The sequence below is a fragment of the Centruroides vittatus genome, unplaced genomic scaffold, assembly GCF_030686945.1.
Source record: "Centruroides vittatus isolate TY-2023 unplaced genomic scaffold, ASM3068694v2 contig_905, whole genome shotgun sequence".
In the NCBI taxonomy this organism is placed as follows: Eukaryota; Metazoa; Arthropoda; class Arachnida; order Scorpiones; family Buthidae; genus Centruroides; species Centruroides vittatus.
In genome coordinates, this window is record NW_027122595.1 from 1,193,651 (window position 1) to 1,219,071 (window position 25,421).

General features: G+C 29.2%; 1 protein-coding gene across 1 annotated transcript; it reads right to left on the minus strand.

Moving 5' to 3' along the window:
- Window positions 1-4,994: 4,994 nt before the first annotated feature.
- Window positions 4,995-24,979, minus strand: LOC136984171 (thiopurine S-methyltransferase-like). The gene is made up of 8 exons (XM_067281106.1): window positions 24,744-24,979; window positions 24,577-24,669; window positions 23,794-23,923; window positions 23,339-23,391; window positions 19,745-19,819; window positions 14,264-14,349; window positions 9,709-9,753; window positions 4,995-5,270 (listed from the first exon to the last, which is right to left on the minus strand). The coding sequence occupies exons 1-8, from the start codon at window positions 24,827-24,829 to the stop codon at window positions 5,161-5,163; spliced, it is 678 nt and encodes a 225-aa protein (XP_067137207.1). The 5' UTR covers window positions 24,830-24,979; the 3' UTR covers window positions 4,995-5,160.
- Window positions 24,980-25,421: the final 442 nt, after the last annotated feature.

Consider the following 25,421-nt stretch of genomic DNA (forward strand, 5'->3'; position numbering starts at 1 on the left):
TTTAATTTAAAAATAAAAACAAAACTTTTCTTACGATGTAACCTTTGAAATTTAATTACTTAAATTTTTATTCTATTTTTAATAATAATTTCCTTTATTTCTGCTTAAATAACTATTTTCCTTTATGGCATTTATGCAAAAATAAAGAAAAATGATTAGAATATTTAATTGGCAAATAAGAAAGATAAATTTTCATGTTTATAATTGCTTTATTTTTAAACAATATTTAACTGCAATAAGCGATTTCGTATATACAATAACAAAGTTTATTTTTTTTAATCGATTAAAAAAATCAAATTTTCTCATCCGAATAACTAAATTGATATAAGCAACATTCTTCTCATTTTTATTGGTTTTCGCGATTTGCTCATATACAGTATATTATATATCTAATATAAAATGTAAATATAAAAATATAAAATAAGTATAATATAACCAAATATTAATTTATTTCTATATTTCTAGTAAAAAGTCTTGATTTCCACATTAAAGTGTTTAGGCTAATGATGTGTGATGTAAAGCACGTGTATTTTTTTTTTTTTTTTAAATCATAGAGACTATTTATAAACCTTGAACTTTTAACACGATTTTTCACATTGTGTTTGAAATGACCTACTTGAGAAACACATCTGTCATTTTCAGTCTTTGCTTATTCTCACATAAAACATTCTTAGTTGAGAGAGCGCTAACTTAACATGTTAGACCCATTAACCTGCTTTCTCGTGCTTAAAAAACTCTAAATAGGAATTTTATTGCGATTCTTAGCGATGTAATATATAATTACAACAGTAACAACAGTTGAAATTGGTGATTTTTAAGGAAATAAAAGAAAAAGTAAAATAAAATGAAGAGTTTGAGTTTTTTTTATAAAAAATGGTAGATTTTATAAGCTGCTTAAACTTATATTGTATAATTATTCACTTGGAACAATGTTTAATATAATAATTTAGATAAAATAACAAAAACAATGACGATGAATAGTTTTACAACTATTGGAAAAATTTTATTATATATTTTTTTATACTTTTAATTTAGTTATATACTTTTAAGAAGCAGAAGAATAATAGTATGGACAATTTAATTGCCATTGTTCCTTACAACAAACATTTTAGGTAGTAATAGAAATTGTTACATGCTGAAAATATATTAAAATAATGTTTTTAAAATGATAACGACAGTATTTTGGATTTGGATTTGATAACCATAGAGATATGGGAATAAGATGGTTAATTTTCAATTAGTATGTAGATAAAAAATATATTTTGTACGATAATTAACAGGAAAGATTCTAATCTAGCTATACGATATAATAAATTAATTTAAACTATTAAATTTATTCTTACATAAAGATAACTCAATTACTGTATTGTATATTTAAATTTATGACCTTGAATAAGCAAGTATATTATACTTTTAGAATTTCCTTGGAGCAATACATTGTTAATCATAACATATGAATGTTATAATGCTGTATTAAAGAATAGATTCCATATTTTGCAAGGCCCAGTCCAAAATATAAATGCGGGGTCTTTACACGACGCCGAAAAATATTATCCAAATGCGTAGCCCTTCTAAAGTCCGATTCCATTAGAGCAGGCCTGGCCAATCCAAATTGTTTTTCGGGCCACTTTGATCACGCGTAACATTACGGTGGGCCACAATTCAGGCAAATATGCTTTTGAAAAAGTAAAACAAATACAAAATAAATAAGATTTTATTGTTATACAAGAGTTCGTACTCGCACTTGTGCATTATAATAATGACACTCAAATTTTCATTTATTTAATTGTTTTGGTATACACATAACGGGAAACAAAAGTTTTAATAGGTATATAATATCACTTAGCGGGCCACACAATTTAACGTGACGGGCCGCGGGTTGGCCAGGCCTGCATTACAGCTATGTTTCGTTATCGTCCGTCTACGTATCTGTACCGCATCCGTACCGTATCATCTAAATAAGCAGTAGGTTATATCATATGTCAGTCCTGCAACCAGGGTGCGTTTCCTAGTAAAGTCGCTTAAAACCGCTTTGTTAAAAGACAGTTAAACTATTTCCATTTTTAAGTTAGCCGCTGTAGGGAAGTTCACAAGGACTCAAGACAAAAGATGGCTGCCACCATAAATTATACGCATATTATGTACTATATCTCAAATGAAAATTGTGACATACGAAAATCTATTTTATCTATTTGGTTATCGGAGAAATTAGCAACACAATTTCCACTTAATCTTCTATTCCGACATAAATATCTTCAGATTTATTAGTACAAGTAGCCCTCGGTTTACGCCGGCTCAATTTACGCCTATACACAATAACGCCACTGCGCAATTCGCCGTTTCGCGGTGTAATTTTCCGATTTTCCTTTTGCTAGGCTGATTTTCGTTTCAGTGTTGACGTATATATTGAGCCGCGACATTGTACATTCATTAAAACAAAGGTTTTTATTGAATAATTCATTTTTTCTGTTTAATATTGAGTATTTGCATTAAATTAATATTAAAGATCTCGCGGGCTGGATAGAAACTTTTCGCGAGCCGTAGCTGGCCCGCGGGCCGGGGGTTGCCCACCGTTGATCTAGTCTACTCATGATTCACATAATCGGGCGAAGGCGGCCGAATATCTAGCAGGCAGGCGGCTAACAGCCAACAACCGGTCCGGGATATAAAATTAGAAGCTTTATGTGTGAAGCATCCACCAGCTACACCGGGTGACGTTGGTGCTCTGTAAAGCGCATGCGCTAATGCCTATAATCTGGCTGCTTGGAAGTTGACAGGCAGGCGGTTAACAGCTCACAACCGGTCCGGGATATAAAATTAGATGCTTTATGTGTGAAGCATCCACCAGCTAAACCGAGTGAGGTTGGTGCTCTGTAAACCGCATGTGCCAATGCCTATATAATCTGGCTGATTGGAAACTGACCCAGTTTCGACATTCCTTCCTCCACCGAATTATTCGAATATACAATAGCAATCTTATCGTTTTTTTCACATGTAGTATAGAAATTTGTAAAAGATACATAATGCAGTTATAATAAAATATTAATTTTAATTAATGCAAAGTACGTTAAAATATGAAAATTTATATTTTATAAAATACAAGGGAAGGTCATTGGAAGGTGGAATCGGCGCTTCCATCGCTTCCAATGACGGCACGCCACTGATATATTGATATTTAGCGATATACTGGATATTAGATTAGGTGATATATAAACAACAATTTCCATTTGTTAACTAAGAAAAATTAGGGATTTCAGAGGAAAATATATGAGATATATATACTATAATATGTGCTAAGATTGGCGGTTAGATCTGCGACGGGGCTGAGAAGTGGGTCGTACCGGTTGAATGGGTGGAGGTGGAGGAGGAGGAGGAGGAGGGACTATCGGCGTTCGAGAGGCATGTGGGATTATTTCAATAGACTCTGGGTATTGTGCGTGGCGGTTGATGTCCTGGAAGGCTTGTTGTAGCTGAGGAGGACAGGTGTAGTTTATAGGCAGGATAAGGGTGACGGGAATAAGCTGTAATCGATGTTGTTGTGATCGGGCAAACCTTATGGCGGTCCGCAGTGCCTCTGCATCAACTTTGGTGGAGGTAGTGGAGGGAGAAAGAGAGGTGTCGATTATAGTAAGTGTAGCAGGGTCCTGCCATTCAGTGTCTTCCACCATCTGGAAGAGGAAAAATTGTAAGAATAAATTTAAAGTCGGAATGCACGCCAATAAAGTGAACGATATTGGAAGGAATTTCAAGGTAAGGCACTGGAGGAGGAGGAGGAGGATGTTCTCCGTAGGTCTCGTGGACGACAGAGGTCCATTGGAAAGCATTGTCTCCCTTTTTAAATTTAATATTATATAGGAATTTTGTGTCGGGTAGTGGCTTGGTTAAGAAAAGGACTTTTATAGTAAAGGAGAGATGTTCAGATGGTTGGTTGAAGACCATTGTAAGAAAGATTTGAGAATGGTACTCCAATACAGCGGCCCAGGTACCACCATTTATGGGAGTATCTATCCTTCCAAAGAAGATTGTATTTTGGATGAGTTGGAGCACTTGGGGATGGCCGTTGTAAAATGCTCCAAAAGATGTGAGCGTTTACCTTCCCAGGGACAGGTGGAGGTGTGAAAAGGGCAACGAAAAGGTCGGAAGGGACAGGCGTCTTCGTGGAGAATATCTGGGCAGCCAAAGGACTGGGAGGAACATGGAAGTTGAATAGTTCTAAGGATCTGTTCTACTATGAGACTATGAATGTGACCCAAGGGTTCCCGGCACGTGTCCGTTATACGTGGTCGGCACTCCGAACAGACTATGTGTCCATTCGTGCATTGATAGACGGGTGGGTCGTACTAGAGTTTAACAAATGGAGCAATTCAGTAGGGTCGCCAAAGCGGGATCCATGTTACCCTTTTCCGGAGATGATGTCTGTAAAGGAGAAAGGAATAATATGCACTAAGGGTGGATTGGAAAGTAAAACTTACCTAATCCAATATAAATAAATAAATATATATATAGTTCATACAAAAGTTGAAATATAGTTTTAAAAAATCTTCAAATGAAACGGTAAAATATGCATTTGATGGCAGAATAATGCAATATAATATGCCCAGAAAATAAATAGTTTCATTGGCATATCCAGCGAAAAAATTTAGTAATAATAAATATTATAAAGAATGACTTCTCAATATATCTGAAAAACAGATTTGCGAAGAAGGTAGAATGAAAAATTAGCTTTAAATTTTTATAATATACTGTAAATATTTAAAATTAATTTAAAAATTTTTTTTAAATAAAAATTTTTTTAAAAAAATTTACATTATAGTAGAACATTACTTTTCAGAAAAATCTATTACCGAAATCGACTTTAGTGTACTAAATCCAGAAATTACGAAGTTTTTCACGATAATGATTGTCGGCTATCTTCAGTAGATCCATTATTGGGCTCATTTTCAACACTAGTGTAAGGTTTTATTTATTACAATAGAAATAGAAAACACGATTAATGATGTCAATACTTTTTATTTCAATATAAAAGAATAATTTATTTAATTTCCATTAACAGCCATTTGAATTATTATTATTATTATTATTATTTTTAAATATTAAAATTCACAATCATTATTAAAATTTATTTACAGGTACTGTAATAAGAAAAACGTTTAATTCTGCTTATTTCTCTGTTAACAGCCAAATAGCATTTTCTACAAAATCTACATCTAACGGAGGAGGGTATTTTTCTAGAACAGTTTTTTCTAGTTGCTTAACAGTGCAATTCTGATCTGTAAGATAAAAAATTTTCTTAGAAACATTTATAAACAAAATCAACATAATTAATAATTTCAAATTTTAATTCTACATTTGAAATTTTTCTTCTTTAAAATAAATGCAATTCAATAAGTTTGAATTAGTATTACATTATACTGTAATTAAACAAAAGGAAAAATTATTAATAATAGTGTGAGGGCTTTGATAACACTCAACTTCTTCTTTAGGTGTCTTCTCCTGTCAGGAGGTTGACAACCATTTTATGCCACCATGATCTATCTTGTGCTTCTCTTGAGCACTCTTCATACATTAAGTATGTCAAATTCCTGATGATGTTGAACCAGTTCATTCTTGACCTACCCCTATCTCTCTGCCCTTCAATCATTCCCTCTAGTATTAGTTTTTGTAGGCTTTGGTGTTGCAGTACTTGCCTCAGATAACTCACTTTTCTTTTCCTTACTACTTCTAGTAAGGTTCTTTTCTGATTTGCAATTTCCAGGACTCAACTAGTTATGCTTATTATCGTCCTGTTACATAAACACAATTTTGCACATTTACTTACTATTGACTTAAAAGATAGCACTTAAAACTCCAAATAAATAATAAGCTCATGAATAACACTTAACACTCATGAATAATTCTAAAGCTGATACTTGACTATTTTTGTAATTATACAAACAGAACTAAAAGATAATCCAGTCACTTGAACTAAATACCTTAAAGATTTCATGGGACTCACTTCTAAACTCATCCAAATGTTTTGAAGTCTTTCCTCAGACAACACTTTGTTTATAACAACTTTTCTTGGTTACACGCAGATTGTATAGATGGCTATTTACTAAAACGTTTATAAACAAATCTTTGGAGACATGAATGAATTAGTTCATTCATGTCTTTTCAAAAAATCAGACAATAAAGGTTGAATGTCATTTTCATAAGTGACTTTACACTATGAAGGTTCTGTTTTATCATATTTCCATTTTTATTTATCAAAACAATTCACTTAATTACAATAACAGGCAATACTCAGGAATAGCACTGTACCCAAAGGGGGACCAAGGGGCCCTGGCATCCCACAAAGTAAATTTTCCAAAAATTATTTTCCTAATTAAAATTCATTTTTTTATTTATATTATGTTGAGTCTTCTATTACTATACTACTTATGGATTAGCAATCACATAAGGTGGGAATTTTATTGAATTTGCATTAAAATCTTTTTTATCCATTCAACTAAGCTCCCCCAAGATTAAATCTTGAGTGCCCACTACTTGACAATCAGTGATGTGTAAAAAGTCAGACAGGAATCACCAGGTCACATTGTTGCCATGCCCCTCTTGCAAGATCTTTTGTTTAATCACCTGGTATATAGAATATTTACAAATACTTTATAAATAAAACACATTGTAAAAATTTATAATTTTTAACAAAAATTTATATAATTCAACCTTTATTATCTGATTTTACAATACAATCCACAAGTATAATTATTATGTTTTTTGTTAGATTATAAGAAAACTAATAATTATACTTTTGGATTGTATTGCAAAATCAGACAATAAAGGTTGAATTATACAAATTTTTGTAGAATACAAAATAGTATCCTACTTGATTGATACTGGTATTATTTTGTTTACACTGTTGATATATATATTTTGAGTTAAAATTTTCTGATTGTGTAACATTGTATTCAAGATGACTGTTATCTATAATGTATGTTAATACAGTAGAGCATTGATTATCCGACCCCCGATTCACCGACCGCGTTCTAGTTGGCAAACTCAAATGTCCGCTAGTGATTTGGCACTACAATATTTGGTTATGTCTTGGCTACTTTAATATTATTTTTGTTAAATTTTTGCATGTTTTAGCTGGCAGCACTGGCTCAACCATGAAAGGGAAGCTAGTATTTAAACCAGGCCTAATACACTATACTAATAATGTATTTTTTCATACTTTTCGGTTATTCGACTTTTCAGTTATCTGACCAACCCCAGTTCCCAATTAAGTCGAATAACCGATGCTCTACTGTATTATTAAGGCATGATGTTTCTAAACTTTTGTAGTATATGTGTTTAAAATCTGAGCAAGAGGACTATAGACATGATATATGTGTCATCCATTCTCTACATGCAATTTATTTCATGGAAAAAATCTGAATATTTACTAATTTTTTGGTAAATGTATTTGATATGTTGTAAATGTTTGAAATGACTGTGACATATGTGATTTTGTTTGTCAGTCATTGTGATGTCTGGTCTGTTGTATCGGATGTAATTTTTTCTGTGATTATGGCTCAATCATAATTGCAAAATATAGTATGATACTTAGAATTATGACAATATAAAGGTTATCTTTAAAAAATCAAATTAGCCTTTCACTGTTGGAATTTATTTTAAACTCAAAATTATTTATTTACTGAATTTTTAATTATAATATGGTTTTTTTAAGATTATTAATCTGTCATAAAATTGTTTAAACAAGAAAGTAAAAAAAGACATAAATTTTCTATTGTATTTTTTATGTTAATTTACAGAAATGAATTGCTAAACAATCATTCCATAATTTAACTTATATTATTTTAATGCTAATTAAATGGTTGCCAAAATTCCTAAGCAAAAATTTGACTGTTGTTTAAACTGTCATAAGTTTTTACTTGGTGCAATATTTTTATATCTCAGATGATTTTGTTTGGATATAGCAATAATCAAAGTTAGTAAATTTTTCAAACAAGAATATTCATAATATATTTTTATTTGAACAATCCAACTTTACACTACTTGATTACTGGAATCTTGTAACTAACCTTTCAAAACCTTTGTATTTCCAGTAAGTTACAATGTTTACTTAAGTAAACAAACGTTTTCAAATCTCCACCGAGATCTTCTTCAGGTTCGATGGTGTTCCAACCTTGGAATGCCAGGAATTCGAATTTTAAAAACCAATTAAATACGTGATATTTCAAATATCTATGTCATACTGTGATATATAGTGCCACAGTCCTCATACTAATGATTTGGCTAGAAATTATGTGAATAAAATGCTATTAATGTTGGGGATCTTTCTCATATGCATATTGCCATGCATATGATATTGTGAAATCATCCTTGTAGTTTATGCAGTTCCCTGTTCTGTTAGCTTTATATATTTCTAGTTTTTCAAGTGTCCTTATGTAATCAGTTTGGAATGATTTCATTATGAGAACAGCATTGTCCAAGTCCTCATATATATCCGGATCTGATGTATATGTTGCCAGTGGTGTACTTTTCATTATCTGTCATATTTATGTTCTTTTAGTCTTTTTTGCAACAATCTTTTTGTCGATCCTATGTACACTAAGTCCTAAGTCTATGAGACCTGTTATCTTTGATCTGTACTCTGTACATCCGTGGCACCCACACGCTACTCAGCTTGTCTTTGTCATTCCTTAGCAATTCCTGGCATTCCAAGGTTGAAACACTATTGAACCTAAAGAAGATCTTGGTGGAAATTCAAAAATGTTTGTTCACTCAACTAAACATTGTAACTTATTGGAAATACAAAGTTTTGAAAGGTTAGTTATTTGAACAATGTTAACTATAATTAAAATAATTCAAAAGTAATTCATCAGTTTTTTAATCTTATAATAGTTTTCTGCATATATTTTCTTTTGCATGTTTAACTGCAGTGGAAGGTAAATTTTTATTGTTGCATGTTATTTCTATAAAATATTGTTTAAAAACAAAATGTTGATTTTTAAACAATATTATATATGAATGTTTTCAAGCTCTACTTCAAATTACATAGTATTTGAAGTAAGCAGTGCATCCAATGTCCTTTGCAACTAGCTTCACAAGAAAAAATCCAATGTAAACAATTCTATTTTTTTCATGATTGTTTATTCAAAATACATTTCTTCTGATTCAATACACTGCTGGAAACAGTTATAAAAAATTTTGAAGCACTTCTCACAGTCACATCTGGAACTGATTTTAAGATGTTGACTGAAGTCATTTGGATCTCAGGAATCAAGTCATAGTAGTGACCTTTCATCTGCAATTTAAGTTTAAGGAAGAGGAAGTTGATAGTTGCAAGGTAGATGGTATAGCTGTATTACACTGTTTTTAGCCAAAATGTCTATAACAAGCTTTGATCTGTGCATTGCAGCAATGACAAAGTGTCTGACTCTTGATATTTTGACCAAGCCTCTGAATCCTGGCCAGCAAACATGCTAATTCCTTCCTGAGAATCAGACAATCAAAGCCAAAATGTTATTTGGCTTTGATTGCATGTTAGCAAACAATCAAAGCCATGTAACATTTGGCTTTGATTCTCAAGAAGGAATTTCTTGTGGATATCCATAGAGAAAATGTAAGGTTTAATCATTATTTTGAATTAATCTATAATTTGAATTAATACAACACAAATTTTATATTGTGACATATTTTAAATATATTAAAATATTTGATAATTACCAAATAAAAAATGCACTAAGTTATCAGGAACATTTCTCGGACAACCTGAAATATTTTTTAATATAATGAAGTATTTTAAATAATACTTACTAAAAGGAAAACAAAATTACTTTTTAAGTGATTTTAAACTTAATATTTAAATATGAATAAATATGATCTTATAAATATCTCCATTGCTTTAATTATCTAAATGCTAAAATTTTATCATATTTATTTTTGAACAGAACACAAAAAGTATTGCTAAATTATACACTAAAAGTTTAATCACTTGAATATACTCAATAACAACAATTTACATGAGTCAATTTTTGAAGTTTTCTTTCAACAATAATTTTTAAATAATTTTTTAAAAAACTAAGTGTAGTTGACCAGCAATTTGCATACTGATTTTGTACTTTATTTAGTAAAGTGTAAAATAAAAAATGAAGATTGCTGGATACATAAATTTATAATCTGAAATATAAGATATAAAAACTTAATTTATGTGAATCAGTTTTATTATCTACTGTATTTCTTATTTCATTTACAATCTTAGGAAATGCAATCAAATTCATTAGTTTCTATAACAATATAATCAAATACGATTATATCAAATACAATTATATCAATTGTATTGTTAATAATGTAGTCTGTTTAAAATTTACAATATACATTACCTAGTATAGGAGTAATTTAGAAAACATCAAAATTAAATTTTAACAATTTATAACCAAGTTATTTAATGCAACTAACCAAACATTTATGAAAAAGCTTCATATTTATTAATTCTTTCATAACATACTGCTAACATCTGACTATGATTTTTATTTAACTCAGTAATTTTCAAATCATTTTTATTTATCTATTCTTATTGCTTCTTCCTGAATAAATAAGTTAACTGAATTAGTCATTTCTTATTAAAAGTTCCCAAGAATAGTCACTTCCAATAATGTGTTAACATTTTAGATCTTTTAAACTTATTTTTACATTTATTTGTAAATTGTTAAACAATATTTTAATATAGAAAATAATAATCACAAAAATACAAAACGAAAAGTCAAAAATATGCTTTTGATTAATTTCAAATCATCATCATTATCATGGACATAGATGAGAAACAATACAATTGTTATACAAGCAGTATCATAAAACACACCCATGGTGTGTGTTCTATGATACATTAGGTTATATTCAAGTGTCTCCACACATAGTAGTGCAGATGATTTAATTGTGACTAATATTCAGTATTCACTGTTTCCCATTCCTTGTTAATATATTGTGCCAAATCAAAGAGTATGAATACTTGCCTCCATGCATTTGTGCTGTATAGCCATATATTCATGCTTGAATCCACATATTTTCTTGTGTTTGGTAATTTTCAAAATGCATGGTCTAATGAAACAGTAATCAAGTGTATGACTTTTGAGAGATAACTGGTAATATGGAATGCATCTCATGTTCAACATAAAACAGAAGTGAGGTTTACAATGCATGAAAAGAAATCAATGCAAATATGAGTAGAAAATATTGTTATTGAATTAAATAAAAAAGCAGACTCATTAACAGTATCATTTAGAACATGTTATAACAAAGTAAAGCATAGTGGAGTAGGGACAGACGAAATATAACTGGTTTACTTATGACAAAAACCAATTTTCTGAAGGATAATGATCAGCCAAAGAACACTAAATTCAGAGGTGAACAAGTTACAAAACATATTCAACTATCTTGTTGATAATTATAAAACAAAACAAATACTGCTAATGAAAGTAATATTTTAAATAAATATTACTTTCATTAGAAGTATTTGTCTTGCCATTCTATTTTACCATTAGTTAAAAAATACTCTACAAATTTATTTCTAATATCCTTTTATCTATACTGGGTTTTCTTGGAATCTTTTATAGTAGTAGTATAGATGACATATTACTCTAATTCTTGGACCATATGCTAGGTATAATATTTCCATATTCTTCGTAATAAAAAGATTTCTGGTGATAAATATTTTGAATGTGATCTTTTGCTTTTTTGTAAAAAATTATGAAGAAAACACAAGTCATTACAATTAATGAAACTTTTTCTGGTTGAAGTAGCACTGGTTCCACAAAATACAAAAAGCCATTAATCCAAATACATTTTCTATAATTCAATGAGCTTGTGACAGGTGATAGTTGAAAATTCTTTTCTTGCTTCCTTTTGCATGTAACCTCAGATAAGGTTTCATAATTTATTTGCTTAATCCAAATGAATCATTCCCTATAAATACTTAAGGCACATTCACTAAACCTACCTTGACAACCACAAATCAGCAAATAGAAAACAGTAATCAACATCTAAAAGTGCCATTAATACTATGCTGAACTACTACTTATAACTGTTGAAATTAGATCCATTATTCATTGGAAATTGTATAAGAATGTACAGTACTTAAGTACTTCTCATTCATGGAACCAATACAGTAAGAAAAAAATTCCATACATTCTCAAAACAGTGATATACCTTTTTCCATTCATCTAGATCTGTTTGAATCTAAAACAAAGAAAACATTTACTTAGTAGTATTATATTTTTGATATTTTAAATATGAACAGGCATAGACTGATTGTACTGTATTTTTTTGTTAAATGTTTCAGGACGTTCAATATAACAAAAAAGGGGAAAATTATAAAAGCAACAAGAACAATATCTCAAAAAACAAAATACATCAGTTGGCAAAGATAGTGCTTATAATTGCTGGCCAAACACTGCCTTAAAATTTTGTATTTCTAACAAATTTTAAGTAATATATTATATATTATAAATTATTTTTCATCAGGAGTATCACCCAACTTTAAAGTTTTCTTTCAAGCTCCATTTGAAAAAAAAAATTTTTTTTTGAACCAAATGAACTCAAGCAAATTGAATGATGTATATTTTACAAACTGATATTGAGACCAGTGTTAAGCAAAAAGATGTTTGCAATGTATATGATAAATTAGTTACTAAAAATAAAGAACATTTGATGATCAAATTAGACATCATAATGAACTGAATAGACATCCACTCTTTGGAATAAAAATTGAAATAGATCATCTAGTTAATCTCCTAAGATCCCTCCTTACCAAAGTTTAACAATTTTAACATCTATTTACTGTTCAAAAAGCAATCCGTCACCATCTTCCCAAACATCGTTATTCATTAAGGCCAAATGTTCTATTGCCAGAATCACTTTTTTTTCCACTTCATATCTTTTACAAAATGAATGGTTTAATTGACAATGAATATTCAAATGACATTATATGAAAATTTTGAAATTCTTCAGATAGTTCTTTTAACAAATCTACCAAAAGCATTCTGTCATGTTTCTACAAATAATGCTAATTTATAGCCATTTCAATGAAATACAAAAAAAAAAAAAATCTAGTTTTTAGAATTTCACTCTAGATACTTGCATTTTTTGCTTTGGTTAAGTGGCACCATCCACTCATTATCTTCATCTAGACTTATTTGTTTTCATTAACAGGTATAAACTGCTCATAACTACAAAAGCAATGGCATAAATTGTTTGAGAATTGTCCATTTTCTATATCTCTAACAAATATTTGTCATTCCACAAGAAACTAATACATGGCAAATACACATGTTTGTGTACATGCATGCACACACTTTGGCAAATACTTTGATGAAAGGCAATTATTCAGCAATCAAGGAATACTTAATGCGTGGAGTTGCCTTTATATAAAGTAAAAGTTTAAAACTTGGCCTACAGTATTTAATTTAAAAAAAGAATTTAAAAATATCATGAATATGTGCAGAAAAAAAATTCTTGCTTTCGTTTTCTTTTTGATCTTTCACTGGTGGCAGCCCAAAATAAGAATTCTCAAGCACTGATATGACCTTTTCTTTGAGGCTCTGCCTCTGCAATAGAATGCAAATGGAAACAGAATCCCCTGGTTAATTTTGCCAATATCAAAATATTATATATAAAGTAAAAATTTAAAACTTGGCTAAGGGTATTTAATTTTTTAAAAAATATATAAAATTATCACATTCTTATTTTGGACTGTCACTGGTGAAAGACCAAAAATAAAATTATGCACAGAAAAAATTCTTGCTTTTTTCATGATATTTTTATATATTTTTTAAATAATCAAATACCATTGACCAAGTTTTAAATTTTTACTAAGTATTATGTTGTGATATTGGCAAAATTAATCAGAGGACACTGTTTCCATTTTCATTCTATTGCAAAAGTGGAACTTCAAAGAAAAGGTCATCTCCGTGTTTGAGAATTCTTATTTTGACTGTCACTGGTGAATGATAAAAAAAAACGAAAGCAACAACTTTTTTGTGCATATTCATGATGTTTTTATATATTTTTTAAAAAGTTGTCTTTATAATTATTGAGTTGTTCTTTAAACATTTCTGGTAAGTTAAAATCATTTGACTGCCCTAGAATATCTTTTCTTTCAGTGTTTTTATGATTATTTAAAACCTTACTTTGTTTATTTCATCTATGGAGTTATTACACATTTTATAAATTTTTATCAAACAAAATTAATTTTTGTAAACAAGTTAAGTTTATAATCAATTCTCACCTGAATAAAACCAATCATTATAAACAAAAACTGAAAGCAAATATCGGTATCCTGGAGCAAGAAGAGATAGTATCAAGTGAACATATCTAGAAAATAATGTATTATTTTAATTTATTAATAATAATAATATAATAATAATAATAATAATAATAATAATAATAATAATTATAATAATAATTAGTTGACAAAACTGCGTCAAACAGCTGGTTAGCTCGGGGATGCCTCTTTGGGGAGACGGAAGGATTCATGATCGCCATACAGGATCAGGTCATAAATACTAAAAACTACAGAAAACACATACTCAAAGATGCAACACTCACAAATGACACATGCAGAAAATGTCACATCATGCCAGAAACTATACAACACATCACCTCTGGTTGCAAGCTCTTGGCACAGAGATTATTTACACAGACATAATCAAGTAGCAAATATAATACACCAAGAGCTTGCAAAGAAACACAAATTAGTAGACATCCACAAACCATACTACAAATACATTCCACAGACAGTATTGGAAAACAACATGCACAAATTGTACTATGACAGAGCCATAATCACAGATAAAACAATTTACCACAACAGACCAGACATCACACTCATTGACAAACACAATAAAATAGCATATATTATAGACATATCCATTCCAAAAACTCACTGCACTGAAAAAATCAGCAAGTACACAGAACTCGCCCAGGAAATAAGGCATCTGTGGAGGATGGATAGGGTGCTTATTGTACCTGTCGTTCTCTCCTCTACAGGTGTCATACCACACACACTGCACAAAAGCCTGGGCACATTACAATTGAATAGAAACACATACATCACACTACAGAAGGCCACTATATTGAACACATGTCATATTGTGAGAAAATTCCTGAATACAGACACACACACTGATACACTTCTTTAATTTCTGTTTTGGTTACTATGCCTTGACTTTGGTCCGGCATAGTACATAGCCACCGGTGTTAACCGAGTATATCTCACTTAACCCAACATAATAATAATAATAATAATAATAATCTGTATGTAAAATTAAAAAAAAACAAATATAATTCTGAAATTATTATAACTAATTTAAAAAAAATAATATATTAAGAAATGGAGTAGTCATATATAAGAAATAATTCAAAAGAGGTAACTTTAGACCAGAAAATAAATACAAGATTTGATTTTTCCTCATTTTCATTTCTTATTATAAAAAACTGATATTATTTTTGGAAAGCATAACTGATAAGAGTCACTAATAGTGAGGCAATAGCCATATTAATGTATATATTAGAAAAACTTTTGTTCAATTTTCTCTCACAATAATCATCTCTTATTTTTATTGAATTAGGTATTTCTACAAAATAACATTATGGTTTATACAAAACAAAATTATTATTATTAAAAAAAAAAAAATGTATTCTTAGTTTATAAAATTATCTTATTAAGAGAGTATAATATCTACCTATAAGAATATGCACAGAATTAATTAAAATTATTATTTCAAACTATCCTGAATAAGTCAGACCCCATTCTTCATCACATAGCTGAAACCAAGATGGACATGTTAAAAACAATGTCAATATGGTAGAAAGAGTAAAAAATTAAAAGTATATATCTATATATGTATCTATATATATGTGGGAATAGTGGGAATAGAAATAATAATGTGGGAATAGAAATATAAAACTAGAAATGACAATAATCTTCCAGCATTCACAACCATCTTGAAATTATAGATAAAACGATAATATTCTAGCATCCATAACATCTTTAGTCCTCTTTGCATCGTCACCAACTGTTGTCTACCCTTACTCATCTTCCCCACAACTCTTCATTTATTTTCTTAACAGTGTAGGAATGTTACTCATCTAACCCCCACATATATATATACAGTGGGTGATCAATTAACGAACATAATCTGTTCCAAGACTTTGTTCGGTATCTGAATTGTTCATTAACCAATTATTGATTTACCATAGGTTTTTATGGGAATTTGATTAATTCGTTCTGGAGACCCCAAAAATAAAAAATATATACTTTCTTACTATGTTTATTTATATGTAATAATAATAATAAAAATGCAAGACTGTGTATGTATGTAATAGTCATGTTTTTTTCCGTTTGTGGGAGTTAAAGAATATGTCTAATTTCGATTACATTTCTCTTTTTTTCAGGATTTTTCAGAAGTGATTAATAGCATTGTAATTGTAGAGATCCCTGAGCTTATTAACCTCAACCTGGTTTGGATGCCATTCTAAGACCCGTTGTTCTGACATCCTCCCACTTCAAAAGATCTTTAATAGCAGATGTCGGTATTAATCCTCTTTTTCAGAAGAAAACATATCTCACCGAGTTTCTTGGTGTTCTTCATTCAAGAGTTCTTGGCATTCTTCTATCATCAGATCAGCTTCGGGCTCCATTATGAGCTTTTCAATGTTCTTTATTTCTCAGATGTAATTTTTGTTACTCCTTTAGCTGCTTGAGTCTTCTTGATTATACAGTATCTTTCTTAGATAAGTTTTAATTGCGGCCTACTGTAGAACTGTTCGAGCCATACTGCCCAGAAACATCAGACATCATCTGCCCACTCATTACCTTTGCTATTATACTCTCACCTTTCGAAAATAAAAACTGGCGCAAAACTTAACGAGTACCCGCCCTACAGTCTTGCAAATACTATAAAAAAAATTGTTTCTGTCAGAAAAATAAAAGGCTGGAATTACAAGGGAGAGTTTCAAAGTTTGGAGGAGTACTATCTGATCAGTATATACTGGGTTGAGCGTCGGTGTCGACGTCTCTCATACTCTGAAAAGTTTCAAATTGTCGCCTGAAGACAAGGGAAGACCAATAAGTATTCATTATTTTATGTCGCTTCTTCTTGTGTTTGTTCTGTGTTCATTATCTGAACGTAAAAACCTTTTGCAAAAGTGTTTGTTATCCAATTTGTACTGATCACCCACTGTATATATATGTATGTATATATAATGTATATATATACATACACATATACATACAATGAGAACTGTTTACACTGGACTTTCAGTAAGATGGAAATCTGCTTATTATGAACTTTTTTCTAGTCCTGTATCATGTAATATACAAGTTAATGTAATTTTGTCTATATATGCCAGAAACTGCTTAATGCAAACATAGAAAACAATTTTAAGTTAACAAAAAATCATTATCATGTAGTGAGACTTTACAGTTTCACTTGTTATATTACTGTAATTCAGAATGGCAGAAACATCAGGAATAATGATGCACACTAAGTTGAAGTTTAAAATCAAGCTCATAAATAACAAAAAACAACAATATTCTGCAGAGTTCTTTAACATACCAGTGTTAAAGAACTATGCAGAAAATTTAGTTGTGACATAAGTTTATCAAATTCTGTAGTTTGGTTTGGTTTATTTGTACACAGCAATGTGACACATAGATGATCTGCCAAGCGGATGCTTCCCAGGAGGACTTTCTAAGAGAAATTGGCCCCTGTTTAGGTTTACAAATGTGAAGAAAACCCAGAAAACTCCAGGTGGCCAGCCTGTTAACAAAGCACAAATCCACAAAGAAGTACCAGTGTTTAGTGGTTTTATCCACTTGGCCACTAGAGGACCATTAAGCTTACTTTAAACTAAAAATGTTTATATTTATATATTTCAATGATAGATATTAAAGAAAACGAAAATATAAGTCCCTTTGCTGAGGCTTTCAAAACAACTACTGCTTTAGATTAAGTATGCCCAATAAATAGAATACACTCCTATGTTAAAAAGACTTTTGGAACTATGAACACTAATGGAAAAGATGCCAGAGTTAAAAAAAAACACTCAAAAAACAATGATTATTTTCAGTAAGTACAGTAGAATGTTGATTATCTGAATCAATTGGGGACTGAGGTTGTTTGGAAAATCGATTTTTCAGATAACTGATTATGTACGAAAAAATACATTATTAATATAATATATTAGTATATCCCATGTAATTAGTATATTAGTATATCCCAATAATAGTATATTAATATATCCCATGTTGAAATTTTTCTCCGTTTCATGTTGCTTTGCGTTGAATTTTCGTTGATGTTAAGCCTAACAAAAATTTTTATATTAATAATCGTGGCTATTGTATCATTAAAAATTATTTCTTTATTTTGTACAAACAAAATAAATATATTGAAAAATATAAAAACAAAAATATTATACTTCATAAGTTAATCTAGTATCAAAAATGTTCGATTCACCATCACATGTCCTGACACAGTCCGACTGGAAAGCTTTTGGTTAATTGATGTTTCGGTTGATCGATATTCGGATAATCGACATTCTACTGTAGTTACTCAATAATTGCTTAAATATGTATTAACTTTACATATTTTTTACATATTGTGCATTAAGATTGGAATCATAAGTTCAAAACATATGTTTTATGTTTACTTTTAACTTGAATACTGATTCTGTTTTATAGTGTTTTATTTTTCATTCATCATAGATTCCACTGCAGTTGCTGGAAACCTGTTCAAACCAGAATGTTATTTTGGACCTGCCTGATTCTGGTTTAGACAGGTTTGGCTATATATCACATAGAGGAGCAAAAATTGTACAACTAAATGTTATTCCACTTTGATGACAATGTTAGAAACTAATCCAAAAGTCAAGAATCTAAAGCTCATTATTTAGAGATTTTGATATTATAGTTGTTATTTCTGATTACATATATCACTATACTATCACTGTATATGACTACATATATTATAAAATTGATTATGTAATTTTTAAGCTACTAACATTATATAAAATATCTTAAAATTTATAGAACAACATATATATTGAAAATTATATTCAAAATAGCATGTCATTGTAATCATTAAAACTTAATATCCAGATAATTCAAAATCTGGATAATAAGTTTGAATTATCTGGATTACTGTAAATTATCCAGATTTTATTCATCATTAAATGTTTATTGTATTTTTACAAATTTTAAATAACTACTGTATATGCCTTTGGTTTTATGATTTGCAAATTTTTTAAAAGCTTAACCATTAGATAGCCACTTTACCTTATTTGCATAGTGAATCTGACATATACACAATATGAACAATAAAAATGTAAATAATAAGAAGATATCTTTTGATACTGTGCACAGACTTTCAGCACAATGCATTTTCAATCATCAGGATAAAAACAAACATGCTATTAAAAACAAAAACAGTTTTCAATGTTCCTGTTTTTAACATTATTATTTTTTAAAGAAATGTCTATTTTAATTCTACAAATACTAAATGTGCATTTAGAAGTTGAGATCAAATATGATTTAACTAGTATTCAATTTTATTTATTCTCAAAAACTCAGACTTTTGAGTCAATAAACTGTATAGAAAAAATATTGTTTGCATTCTTAACAGAATCTTTATTCATCACTGATCAATTATTACATAATTGAAATGCATTTTGTAAATAAGAAAGTTTCAATATGCTATTAATACAATACCTTTTCCTATCTTCTTTTTCAACAGCTCCAAAAGCTCCACGATCCCAAACAGCATCCATTAAACCAGCATATTCTCTGAAATTAATTATTGAAAATATCTGTTTATTAATAAAAAGCTGTTTCCCATTTTAATATAATATAATATAAATATGACCAATATGACCAAAGATGCACTATATATATATATATAAATTTTTCAGCATCAATATTATTTTAATTAAAAGAATCTAATAATAATTTGATTAAATTTTTGTAACATTAAAAATCTGTGAACAAATTAAGTTCTAAACAAATATAACAACAGGGTTTGACTTTATATATTATACATATATGTGAAGTCTGCATTAATGCAAAGTAGATTTGTGGTTCTGTGGACAAGAATAGCATTTCGGCATTAATAAGTTCACTTAATTCAAAATACTGGTTAATATGTAATACAAAATGTCATGATCCTGTGGTTTCAAAAAAATTATACTCATCGTTTAATACAAAACTTATTGCTTTCAGCTTCCCCAAAGTGACTTGAGCTGAATCATGATCAGGGGCGTGTTTTTTGACTTTAGCACCAAAATGCTTATGATGTCAATATTGTCATCATTGGCAATGCAGATATATGCCATACCAACAATCTTCACTCAAGTTTGAAAAATTAAATTTTCTGTAATAATTGGCAGTTTGTACAAAGACAATGTAGAACAATAGTTCTGCATTGTCACATTGTACAAAGTTAAGACACTTGATACAGCATTCAAATTAGTTAAGACAATTGTGGTATTCATTAGAAATTGAAAATTAATCGGATTGGGAGATTTTGATTAAAAATCTGTAGTTTTATGAAATAGTTTTCCATTTTTAAAAACAAGCCAAATTATAAACCAGGGTACTTGTCATTATTCATACCGGTGGCCTCAAATGATCCATATACATACAAAATAGCCCTCACAAAAAATGCATCCACACATTGCAAGAATTAAAACATATTGAAGAAATAGCAGTAGCATGTAGTTACCCTAGAACAGTGGTACAAAGAGGAGCAGAAGACTGTATTAAGAGACTGAATAATCACACCACTTCTAATCTTAACAGGGGTGATAGTATATGCTGGTCTATATGCTCTAAATCCTTACTAATTGATTATGACTGGGGGTTAAAGGCATTATATAAAGAAATTGTTTCTAATAGAGGGTAGGCGATAACATATAGACATAACCCATCTGTTTATTCATTATTAAGAAATGGCAAAGACACCATTAACACATACAACCCACCAGAGGTATACAGTATAGCAGTGAGGGGCGACAGATTTCTCAGAGTTCTGATGTACTGTACATTGGTTTGACCAAAAGGTCTCTTAAAAAATAATACACCAAGAGCTCTCACAGAAGCACAGATTTTTAAACATCCAGGTGCTATACTTCACAGGAAGTATTAGAAAATAACACACAAAATATACAACAATACAGCCATAATCACAGATAAAACAATTCATCACAATAGACCTGACATCACTCTGAGAAATGCAGTACGATTACTTATGTAATAGACATCTCCATTCCAAACACTTATAATATAAAAAATGCTCATTCTGAAAAAATCAACAAGTACACTCCACTCACTCAAGAAATAAGACAGATTTGGAGGATGGATAAGATATTTATGGTACCTGTTGTCCCCTCTTTTACTGGTATTATACCACATACACTATATAAAAGTCTCAAAACATTAAACCTTAATTAATAAAAACATATACATGGCACTACAGAAAGCTGAAATATTGAACACATGTCACATTGTTAGGAAGTTTCTAGATGTTGCCACATATACCAATAACATTGAAATGAACTCACTCAGCAATATGTAAATCAGAAACAACCAAACACCTTATGTTGCTGAGAAAAAATTTAATAACGTAGCAAACGTTTTCAGCCAAACCTGTTGGCCATCATCAGGCTAAGCATATTCGAATGCAAACAAAATGGAACAAAAATTTAAATACAAATAAACTAACGGATGAAATATACATATAATAAAAAATAATAATAAATAACAAAGAAATATAAAAATATGTATAGATTAAATAAATAAATATTAAGCCATTACATAATAATAAATTATATGAAATTCCAATAAATGCAAGATATGCAATGAAAACAAAATCAAGGCATTAAATTAAGAGCTCTCAAATCTTTTAATTAAATACTTCCAGGCTGAAGGCAACCCTTCAGCATCCCTGGCATTAATGCAGGTATTATGCAATCTGCTCTTAAATATTTCAATTTTCTCGGCGCTAAATGCTAAAGTTGGTGAATGTACAGGTCTAATAATGCCTGCTTCGCACCATTTGACTATCGAGCCTTCAACCTGCGCCATCTGAGATAGAACTGTGGCGTTAGATCTTTTGCTGATGTTGTACATGCTGAAGGGTTGCCTTCAGCCTGGAAGTATTTAATTAAAAGATTTGAGAGCTCTTAATTTAATGCCTTGATTTTGTTTTCATTGCATATCTTGCATTTATTGGAATTTCATATAATTTATTATTATGTAATGGCTTAATATTTATTTATTTAACCTATACATATTTTTATATTTCTTTGTTATTTATTATTATTTTTTATTATATGTATATTTCATCCGTTATTTTATTTGTATTTATATTTTTGTTCCATTTTGTTTGCATTCGAATATGCTTAGCTTGATGATGGCCAACAGGTTTGGCTGAAAACGTTTGCTACGTTATTAAATTTTTTCTCAGCAACATAAGGTGTTTGGTTGTTTCTGATATACCAATAACACAGCTTAATATTACACTTGTTTGGTTAGCTATGCTTTGACTTTAGTCTGGCATAGCACTATGCACCAGTATCAGCTGAGCATGACATTCGCAACATAATAATTATAACATTATTATTGTAAGTTATTATTATTGTTTAATTTCCAAACTTGTCAAGCTATTAATTGACTAGCTATATCTTTCTGAATACAAATCATTTAATTTAAACAATAACCATACTTCTACTATAACATGAATATTGACTAATATTTCCCTATTAAAAACTGAAAATCTCAAATATATTTAAACCTAATAAAAAAAAAATTTTAATGTAATTGATTTATCATCCAATCACCTTTTGCTTTTTACACAATTTACTGAGGTTGCAGTCTCAAATAAAAAGTCAAACTTCAGTGTATTTTAAATGAGTTCCTGGTGTAAAAAAGCAATTTTGGATACTCTACATTCGTGATTTAAATATTTAAACCCATTCAAACCTGAGATATAGTGAAGAAGTAATGCAAACTTAAAAACTGTCATCAGATCAAATTACCTAAAGGCCACTTTCTGTTAATAACTTCAATGATTTTAAATTAATTTTAAATATTCAATCTGTCTAATGATTTAAATAATCCATCACTATAAATAATCAACAGTTAACTAATAATTAGATAATAGTAAGCATAATACTTTTGCTAAAGCTGAGACTGTAATATTAAAATAATAATTATTATTATATTTATTATTAAAAATATTAAAATTTTAATATCCAAAATTTACATAAAACTATTAAAAATTTTAAATAAATAAAAAAAAATACTAACTTGTTAAATAAAAAGATATCACAACAAAATATTTTGATATTGTCATCAGAAGTCTGAAAAACAATACATATTAAATTTCTTTTACAGCATAAAATTTTTTAACAGAAAAAAAACATGTTAATTTTATTAATTATTGGTTGTAACTATATAAAACAAATGTTATTATATGTAATTATATATGCACATAATGCCTACCTCTGGTACCAAATTACTCAGAAATTAATTATAAATAGTAGCAGTAAAGTAGTCCGATTCAATACGGTAATTGTTTGGCTTATTATTAAACATTGGGCTTTGAGACATTTATACATCGCGTGTGTGTGTATGCAATGCACATTAAAAAGTATATATGTAAAATATGCATTTTATTTTATATAAGCATAAGCAAATGTGGCACTGGTTTTCCGAGTATCATTTAGTCAAATCAAATTAATTAGATTTCAAAAGTATCAAACCTTAAACAATTTTCCTTTCACACTTTCAACATTTTCAACTTCATATTGTAAGCCTTGTTCTTCAAAAAAGTCCTTTATTGCTTTTTCACAATATTCAACTCCAACAATTTTGTGGCCTTTATCATACAACCTACATATATCATTTAAGTTTATAAATATTAATAATTTTTATCATTGAATTTAAAAAGAAATCCATACAATTTTATTGCCAGATTATCTTTAAAATTTAAAAATATGATAATATAGTCCAAATCCCAATAAATCTGAGAGAGAGAGAGAGAGAGGGGGAAAAAAATAACATTTATGCAAATATTTGTTACAAAAATTGGTAATGGTACAACCAAAGGGGGACCAAGGAGCTCTGACACCCTCGAAAGTACAGTAAAATGAAAACAAATACTAGAAAATTTCCCAAAAATCTCTTCTTAATTAAAATTTATTTTTTATTTATACTATGTCAGTCTTCTACTACCTATGAATTAGCAATTACATAAAGTGAGAGTTTTATTGAATTCACATTAAAATTGTTTTTATCTGTTCAATTTTTCTCTCCAAGATTAAATCCCGAATGCACCCCAAAAAATGCTAATTATTTTCATTAAGTCATAAATCTTATTTCTGTCAATTTTAATTACTATATTGAAATTAATCAAAAAGTCACTTTCATTCAATGAATTGTTAATTAACAACTTTAAAATGTATACACATTTATTAATAATATAAAAATATATTATAAATAAAATTTGTAACATTAACTTACAGTTAGTTAATAAAAGCTTATACCATTTCATATCAATAGATTTTCCACACATAGGAAAGAATATTTGTATTGACGATCTTCCATTTATCAGTTTATCATAATACTTCACTAAAAACCTGAAACAAGAATTATGAATAGTAGCAAACATCACAATATAATAAATAAAGTTAACAAAATTAAAACATATTACTGATTATTTATTGTTCTATGCCAAGGAATTTTGTTTGCTTCCCATTTTCCAACCCATTTTTCGAGAACAGTTGCATTCGTTGCCATATGTAACTAAAACAAATAATGGGCGTATTCACGGATATCGGGAAAGAAAAACAAGAAAAATGGCGAATGATAAGGAATTCCATGTTACGTTAAATTTATTTTTGAACTTATTAGTAGTAATGGTATGGGCCATACTAATCACAATGCTTAATTAAATTAATTTTATTTTAGCGTAATTTTTTGAAAATTTATTTACAACAATAATTTTAACAATAAGGCAAAGTTTCTGTATTAAGTTCAATATATTCCGTTTAATTATTATTATTATTATTATTATTATTATTTTCTAAGCGAGTAGGTTTTCTAACTTAAGATCGGTTGATTTTTATTGTAAAATTGAGTTGTGCGAATTTGTGTATATTTGCAATAATCAGTGGCGTGCGGTGACATTTGATGATACGGAATCTGTGTTTCCATAAAAATTTTAAAAAAATACTGGAAATGACAGAAATAAACAGTTTATTTATTTTAATTCTAAAATAGATAATTGACACGAAACAAAGATATCAGAACTTGTTTTCATTATTTTTTATAAACTAACTCTATTCGGGATTTTTTCCCCCGAAAGTCGTTAATTATTTTATCATAAAAA